General features: G+C 46.0%; 1 protein-coding gene across 1 annotated transcript in view; it reads left to right on the top strand.

Moving 5' to 3' along the window:
- TRPV3 (transient receptor potential cation channel subfamily V member 3) overlaps positions 1-7,647 on the top strand; it is a 39,377-nt gene extending 31,730 nt beyond the window's left edge. Inside the window, exons 11-15 of the mRNA XM_032216137.1 lie at positions 623-689; positions 2,827-3,098; positions 3,882-3,994; positions 5,242-5,315; positions 7,553-7,647. Coding sequence (XP_032072028.1) covers positions 623-689; positions 2,827-3,098; positions 3,882-3,994; positions 5,242-5,315; positions 7,553-7,647 — 621 coding nt within the window. The remainder of the gene's footprint in view (positions 1-622; positions 690-2,826; positions 3,099-3,881; positions 3,995-5,241; positions 5,316-7,552) is intronic.
- The last annotated feature ends 914 nt before the right edge of the window (positions 7,648-8,561 follow it).

The raw sequence follows: 8,561 nt of genomic DNA, 5'->3' as shown, positions 1-8,561 counted from the left end.
CGCCACAATGTAGAAAAGATGTGGAGACTTTCTAGAGTCTTTCTAGAATGCAGAGAAGAGCAAGAAAGAGGATTAGGGGACTGGAGGCTAAAATATATGAAGAACAGTTGCAGGAACTGGGGATGTCTAGTTTAATGAAAAGAAGGATTAGGAGAGACATGATAGCATCTTCCAATATCTCAGGGGTTGCCCCAAAGAAGAGGGAGTGAGACTATTCTCCAAGGCACCTGAGGGCAGAACAAGAAGCAATGGGTGGAAACTAATCAAGGAGAGAAGCAACCTAGAACTAAGGAGAAATTTCCTGACAGTTAGAACAATTAACGAGTGGAACAGAAGTTGCCTCCAGAAGTTGTGAATGCCCCAACACTGGAAGTCTTTAAGGAGATGCTGGATAGCCATTTGTCTGGAACGGTATAGAGTTTCCTGCCTAGGCAGAGGGTTGGACTAGAAGACCTCCAAGGTCCCTTCCATTCTATTCTATTCTATTCTATTCTATTCTATTCTATTCTATTCTATTCTATTCTATTCTATTCTATTCTATTCTATTCTATTCTATTCTAGCAGTGCCATTTCTTTCCTGTGCTTTAAATTCACCCTTAATGCTTTTTCTTTTGCCTTGTAGGTCATTTTGCATGATGTGATCAAGTTTATCGCCGTCTATCTGGTGTTTTTGTTTGGATTCGGCGTAGGTAAACAGAATTTGATGCTTTATTTGCACATGTCAGGATTGTTTTCAGATGTTTGGGTTAATGGCAGGGTGCCAAATAGCATCCAAAAGTAAATCGGAGTCCGAGGCAAAAGATTCCTCAAAGGTCCAATTGATGAAGAGAGCCACGTTGGCACAGGTTCACCAACAAATGCGCGCCCGACAAATGTGCGGTGACAAAACCGCCGTGACAAAACGGCGACGTTGAAAGCGCGCCCACTAAAGCGCGTCGACAAATGCGCGCCGACAAAAGCGCGCCATCGAAAACAACGCGAAAACAACGGTAACAACGTTAACAACCCTAACCCTAACCCTAACCCTAACCCTAACCTAAAAACCCTAATCGCGCTTTTGTGGGTGGGATTTTGTTGCCGCGCTTTAGTGGGCGCGTTTTTAACGTTGCCGTTTTGTCACGGCGGTTTTGTCGGCGCGCATTTGTCGGGTCACGGTTGGCACATCTGGGAAAACCTGAATCTGAAAGCCTCCCGGTTTCCCCGACCCAGTTGAAAGTCCAAGACCTTGCCCCCATACCCATCAAGTCCATCCCATGGTCCAATCTCCCACTGCCACGTTGGCAGCTTCCACCCATCCAGTTCCGGTCAGGTGCAGAGGTGCAGAGACAAAGGATAATGACCTTGGCTTTCTAGAAAGAATGTTGTTATGGCTACCTATCATCTAACCCCACACAATCCCCACCTCCCATTTTCCCCACAGTAGAAAACGCATAGTAGAAGAATAGAAAATGTGGCAGGCCAAAGAGCCAAAAGGAAAGATGGCTGCAGGGTATCTGTGGACTGGGGGGTGTTCAAAGAAGGTGCAACAGTTTTTTAAAAAATATTTTTTTTATTTTTTGTTCTCTATATACAATTATAGGTATACGTTCACATAGTTGTTATTCTATTTTTTACATTCATGGTTCTTATACATTTGTCATTCCATTTATAGAATTATAATATTCCATTTGGGTTGCTTTGTTTACCAACCCTCGCCTGTTTTGACACCACCTTCTTCTCTCTTTCTTTTCTCCCTCCTTCCCTTCTCTACTTCCTTCCTTCCTCCTTTCCCGTCCTTCTTCCCTTACCTCTCCCCTCCACCTCTCTTCCTCTTCCCCTTCCTACCCTCTCTCCTTCTCTCTTTCTCTCCTTCTCCTTTCCATCTTCCTCTCCTCCTCTCTATCTTCCTTCCCTTCCCTTCCTCTCATCTCCTCTTCCTTTCTCTCCCTCCCTCCCTTCTCTACTTCTTTCCTTCCTCCTCTCCTTTCCCTTCCTTCTTCCCTTACCTCTCCCCTCCTCCTCTCTTCCTCTTTCCCTTCCCCTTCCTACCCTCTCTCCTTCTCTCTTTCTCTCCTTCTCCCTTCCATCTTCCTCTCCTCCTCTCTATCTTCCTTCCCTTCTCTTCCTGTCCTCTCCTCTCTTCCTTTCCCTCCCTCCCTCCTCTACTTTCTTCTTTCCTCCTTTCCCTTCCCTCTTCCCTTCCCTCTCCCCTCCTCCTTCACTAAGGGACCCATAGTCATTGACCTCCTCCTCCTCCTCCTCCTCCTCCTCCTCCTCCTCCTCCTCCTCCTCTCTGCAAACCCCTTTCCCCTCTACCACTGATGATGTTACCTAGTTGGGTCATGAAACGTCTGCAAGAACGACAACTCAGCTCAGAGACACCAAGGGCCCCACAGTCCATCCCTGAGCTACAAATATTCTCTTCTAAAAAGTCAAAACACGTAGCCCAAAACGTCTTCTCCTATAGGGACGTGGGTGCTCAGGGGCTAAGATGCTGAGCTCGTTCAGAAAGGTCGGCAGTTTGGCAGTTTGAACCCCTAGTGCCACGTAATGGAGCGAGCTCCCGTGACTTGTCCCAGCTTCTGCCAACCTAGCAGTTCAAAAGCACATTAAAAATGCAAGTAGAAAAATAGGAGCCACCTTTGGTGGGAAAATAACAGCGTTCCGTGCGCCTTCACTGTTTAATCATGCCGGCCACATGACCACGGAGGAGTCTTCGGACACCGCTGGCTCCTCGGCTTTGAAGCGGAGATGAGCACCTCCCCCTAGAGTCGGGAACAACCAGCACATGTGTTCGAGGGGAACCTTTACCTTTTAATCTCCTCCTCCTTCCCGTTCTCCGGCCAGCTCTTGCCGCCTTGGTGGATTCGTGTCCCGAAGACAGCAAATGCAACGAGTACAGCATCTTGGGGAGCATCGAGATCGACCTGTTCATGCTGACCTTGGGCCTCGGCGAGCTGGACGTCCCGAAACACGCCAAGTACCCCATCCTCTTCCTCCTGCTGCTCATCTCCTTCGTCATCCTGACCTTCGTCTTGCTCCTCAACATGCTGATCGCCTTGATGGGAGAAACGGTGGAAGACATTTCCAAGGAGAGCGAGCACATCTGGAGGCTGCAGGTTGGTCCCGGGGTGTGGAGTGCATGTGTGTGTGTGTGTGTGTGTTAGGTAAGCTCCCCGTTGGGAGAGCGAGTGCGTTCAGCGGAGCGTTGGGAGAGTTGTGTTGGAGAACACACAAACCAGCATACAGAGAGACTGCAGTTTAAATAGGCTTTTACTTTCGTGGAAATAGAGGTATCAGTCCATCAAACAGTCCAAGTCCTACACGGATAAGACAGTCAGTCATCAACGTCTTTCAGTTAAGGGATAATCCAAATAACATAGTCCAGTATCATATAATCAGTTCAGTATTCAAAGTTTGCTAGCAGTTGCAAAACTTACAATAGCTCAGTTGCAGAACAGTTGCAGGAACTGGGCATGTCTGGTTTAATAGAAAGAAGGACCAGGGGAGACAGGATAGCAGTCTTCCAATATCTCAGGGGTTGCCCCAAAGAAGAGGGAGTCAAACTATTCTCCAAGGAACCTGAGGGCAGAACAAGAAGCAGTGGGTGGAAACTAATCAAGGAGAGAAGCAACTTAGAAAGGAGGAGAAATTCCCTAACAGTTAGAACAATTAATCAATGGAATGACTTGCCTCCAGAAGTTGTGAATGCCCCAACACTGGAAGTCTTTAAGAAGAAATTGGACGACCGTTTATTTGAAATGGTATAGGGTTTCCTGCCTAAGCAGGGAGTTGGACTAGAAGACCTCTAAGGTCCCTTCCAACTCTGTTATTCTATTCTATTCTCACATTCGGGAATCTCTTTTGAAACTTCCCTTCTTGGTTATCCCTCTTGCCTCCAGAGAGCCAGGACGATTGTGGAGATCGAAAAACTCCTCCCCAAGTTCCTGAGGAGGAAATTCGAACTCGGGGAGTGGTGCAAAGTGGCTGACAACGACACGCGGTTGTGTTTAAGGTACGTGGTGGGCCGGATGGGAGGGATTTTGCTCTGCAGGGGTGAAAAGGAGGAAAATGGAATTGCAGATGAGTCCATGAATTGTGAGACAGGGAAAGCATTTCTGTATTTCTGTTTCAAGGAGGATGAAATGTACGGATGAATTACTCATAGGAGAGAATATTTGTAGCTAAGACTTGGACTGTGGGGTCCTTGGTGGTCTCTGAGCTTGGTAGTTTCCTTGCAGACGTTTCATGGCCCAACTAGGTAACATCATCAGTGCTAGAAGGGAGGGGGGATTGCAGGGAGGAGGAGGAGGAGGAGGAGGAGGAAAAGGACTGGGGGGGTCCTTGGTGGTCTCTGAGTTTGGTGGTTTTCTTGCAGACGTTTCATGACCCAATTAGGTAACATCATCAGTGCTAGAATGGAGTGGGGAGGAGGAGGAGGAGGAGGAGGAGGAGGAGGAGGAGGAGGAGGAGGAGGAGGAGGAGGAGAACTGTGAGTTCCTTGGTGCTCTCTTGGTTGTATTCTAACAAACGTTTCATGACCAAACTAGGCAACAACATCAGTGCTAGAATGGAGAGGGGTTTGTTGAGGAGAGGGAGGAGGAGGAGGATGAAAAGGATTGTGTGGTGCTCAGTGCTTTTGTTGCAGGCATTTCATGACCCAACTAGGGAACATCATCAGCATTAGAAGGGGGTGTGTGCAGGAGGGAAAGTAGGAGGAGGAGGAGGAGGAGGAGGAGGAGGAGGAAAAGGACTATGGGTTCCGTAGTGTTTTCTGAGCTTGTTTTCTTGCAGACGTTTCATTACCCAACTAGGCAACTTCATCAGTGCTACAAGGCTTGCTGTCTTGCATTGTCAGTGTTTCTCGGAGTGTTTTGGGTGTTTTCCTGGCATAGGCTGTTGCTTGATTCCTTATCTGAACTGACAGGTCCTTGATTGGAGTATTCTTTACTTCAGTGTTTCTCAACCTTGGCAACTTGAAGATGTCCGGACTTTAACTCCCAGAATTCCCCAGCCAGCGAATTCGCTGGCTGGGGAATTCTGGGAGTTGAAGTCCGGACATCTTCAAGTTGCCAAGGTTGAGAAACACTGCTTTACTTCTCCATTGTTGGCCTTGTATCAATCCTGGCATTACACGCTGGGTGTTGATTGCTGGCAAGCAGCTGTTTTTGTTCTCTTGGCTTCCTTTTAGCTTTTGGATGGCCTCTTTTGCATACGACATTGTTTATGTAAATAAAATTAATTTATGCGCTCTCTAACTAGAATCAATGAAGTCAAATGGACGGAGTGGAAAACCCACGTGGCCTTTATCAACGAGGATCCAGGAACTACTACAGGTAACTACAGCATACAGGCTGCTACCCAAGGAGTAGCGTAGTTTTAAAAACAAAACCTAGATATTTTTTCCCCTAAAAATGTTTGCTGATATTAGAGGTGCATATGTTGGTTACCATTTAATAATCAATTCCAGGTAATAGAAATGCATAGATAGTCTACTTATGACACACAGACTCTCTCTTCCTCTTCCTCTCTCTCTCTCTCATTTGTTTCTCTCCTCTTTCTTTGAATGTCAATCTCTCTTTCTCTCTCTCATCTGTTTCTCTCCTTCTGTCTTTGTATATGTCAATCTCTCTCTCTCCCTCTCTGTCATCTCTTTCTTTCCTTCTGTCTTTGTGTATGTCAATCTTTCCCTTCCTCCCTCCCTTCCTCCCTCTCTCTCTCTCTCTTTCTCTCTCTGTGTCATCTCTTTCTCTCCTTCTGTCTTTGTATATGTCAATCTCTCTCAATACAATAGCAGAGTTGGAAGGGACCTTGGAGGTCTTCTAGTCCAACCCCCTGCCTAGGCAGGAAACCCTATACCGTTGCAGACAAATGGCTATCCAGCATCTTCTTAAAGACTTCCAGCGTTGGGGCATTCACAACTTCTGGAGGGAACTTCTGTTCCACTGATTAATTGTTCTCACTGTCAGGAAATTTCTCCTTACTTCTAAGTTACTTTTCTCCTTGATTAGTTTCCACCCATTGCTTCTTGTTCTACCCTCAGGTGCCTTGGAGAATAGTTTGACTCCCTCTTCTTTGTGGCAGCCCCTGAGATATTGGAAGACTGCTATCATGTCTCCCCTGGTCCTTCTTTTCATTCAACTAGACATCCCCAGTTCCTGCAACTGTTCATCGTATGTTTTAGCCTCCAGTCCCCTCATCATCTTTCTTGCTCTTCTCTGCACTCTTCCTAGAGGCTCCGCATCTTTTCTACATTGTGGTGACCAAAACTGAATGCAAATATTCCAAATGTGGCCTTACCAAGGCCTTATAAAGTGCATTAACCCTTCACGTGATCTTGATTCTCTCCCTCTGTTGATGCAGCCTAGAACTGTGTTGGCTTTTTTGGCAGCTGCTGCACACGGCTGGCTCATATCTAAATGGTTGTCCACTAGGACTCCAAGATCCCTTTCACAGTTAATGCTGTTGAGCAAGGTACCACCTATACTGTACCTGTGCATTTCGTTTTCCTTGCCTAAATGTAGAACCTGACTCTTTTCACCATTGAACTTCATTTTATTAGATAGTGCCCAATGTTCAAGTTTGTCCAGATCCTTCTGTATCTTGAGCCTGCCTTCTGGAGTGTTGGCTATTCCTGCCATCTTGGTGTCATCTGCAAATTTGATGAGTTCCCCATTTATTCCCTCATCCAAATCATTGATGAAGACGTTGAAGAGTCCTGGGCCTAAAACAGAGCCTTGAGGTCCCCCACTGCATACTTCCCTCCATGTAGATGCAGTTTCATTGAGGACTACACGTTGAGTGCGGTTGGTCAGCCAGTTATGAATCCATCTGGTAGTGATCCTATCCAACCCACATTCTTCTACTTTATCTAGTAGTAGGTTATGGTCTACCTTATCAAATGCCTTGCTGAAGTCCAAGTAAACTATATCGACGGCATTCCTCCGGTCTACTAATTTTGTCACCCCATCACTCTTTCTCTCTCTCTCCTCCTCTGTCTTTGAATATATCAATTTCTTTATATCTATCTATCTATCTATCTATCTATCTATCTATCTATCTATCTATCATCTATTATCTATCTATCTATCTATCTATCTATCTATCTATCTATCTATCCATCCATCCATCTATCATCTATTTGTCTGTCTGTCTGTCTGTCTGTCTGTCTGTGTATCTTTCTATCTATCTATCTATCTATCTATCTATCTATCTATCTATCTATCTATCTATCATCTATCTATCTACCTACATCACCTATATCATATCTATCTATCTATCTATCTATCTATCTATCTATCTATCTATCTATCTATCTATCTATCTATCTATCATCTATATCTACCTACCTACCACTATCAACTATCTATCCAAATGTACATTAGGAATACGTGGGTGTCTGGGGAATTCTGGGAGTTGAAGCCCACCCACCTTAAAGCCCCTGAGGTAGAGAAGGACTCCCCTACCTGGCCTCCTGCTAAGTGTAGTCCAATTCCATGCTTTGTTGCAAGGCAAACGGAGTGATGGGCCTCTTAATGAACCGAGAACCCGCTTTTCCTCTTTTCGATTCCAGACTGCAGCAGAATGCAAGACACCTCAAGGAGTAACAGCAAAACCACTTTGAACGCCTATGAAGAAATCTACGACTTGCCAGAGACCACGGTTTAAGCTCTGCACCGAATGGGGAAAGTTTGAGACCGTGAAGCCTACAGAGAAGCGGCGCGAAGGGAGGGCAGGCTGCACCCCGGTTCCTGAGCTTGGTCAAGATTAGCATTCAGACGAAGAGGGGTAACCCCACTCCATCGCACACGAGTGTTGACCAAGAGTTGCAAGCAGGGATAATAAGGGGTCCCAAAACCTTGATTGTCTCAACTTCGTGGGAAGCCGTTGACTTCTTTCGTTGGCCAACAAGGGGAGGAAAAATACATTTCAGATTTCGAGAGGAACCACAGCACAAAATCTGCAGCACTGAGCACATTGGTGGGGGGGGGGGATTTTTGGATTGGGACCTGCTCTCCTCTTTCCTCTGGCAGGCTAGAGAGCAAGCGAAGGGGCTCAGGATGAGCCATGAGCCCCTCTCTCGCTCCTGGGTCAACGGGACCGTGCTCTGCCCAGAGGTGACCTCAAGCCAATTTTGGAAACAAACCAAGATTGATCCTGGTTTGTCCTCAGATGGACAGAAGAAGATGGCCTTTTTAAGAGAAACATCTGGAGGGTGGAAATGGCAGAGGTTTCGCTGCACCGTTATTGCTAAGGACACTTCGTGGATAAGTGTACTCCAAGAGTTTGCATTTACCTTGAAAAGAAACATCACTTTTTTTTACATGGGGAGGTGACATGTAGTTCGGGGCATTTTTGTACACTGTGTGTGAGTGTGTGTGTGTGTGTGAGAGAGAGGGGGGGGTTGGGGAAGGAGTGAGAAAGGAAAAAGAGGAAAAAAGGAGAGATAGAAAAGGAAAAAAGAGAGGGAAAAGAGAAAGAGAGAGAAAGAGAAAGAAAGAGAAAAAGAAAAGAGAGAGAAAGAAAGAAAGAAAAAGAGAGACAGGAAGAGAAAAAGCGAAAGAAACAGAAAAAGAAAGAGT

Source organism: Thamnophis elegans, chromosome 4 (assembly GCF_009769535.1).
Source record: "Thamnophis elegans isolate rThaEle1 chromosome 4, rThaEle1.pri, whole genome shotgun sequence".
NCBI lineage: Eukaryota > Metazoa > Chordata > Lepidosauria > Squamata > Colubridae > Thamnophis > Thamnophis elegans.
This window is presented reverse-complemented; position numbering and strand designations above follow the sequence as displayed.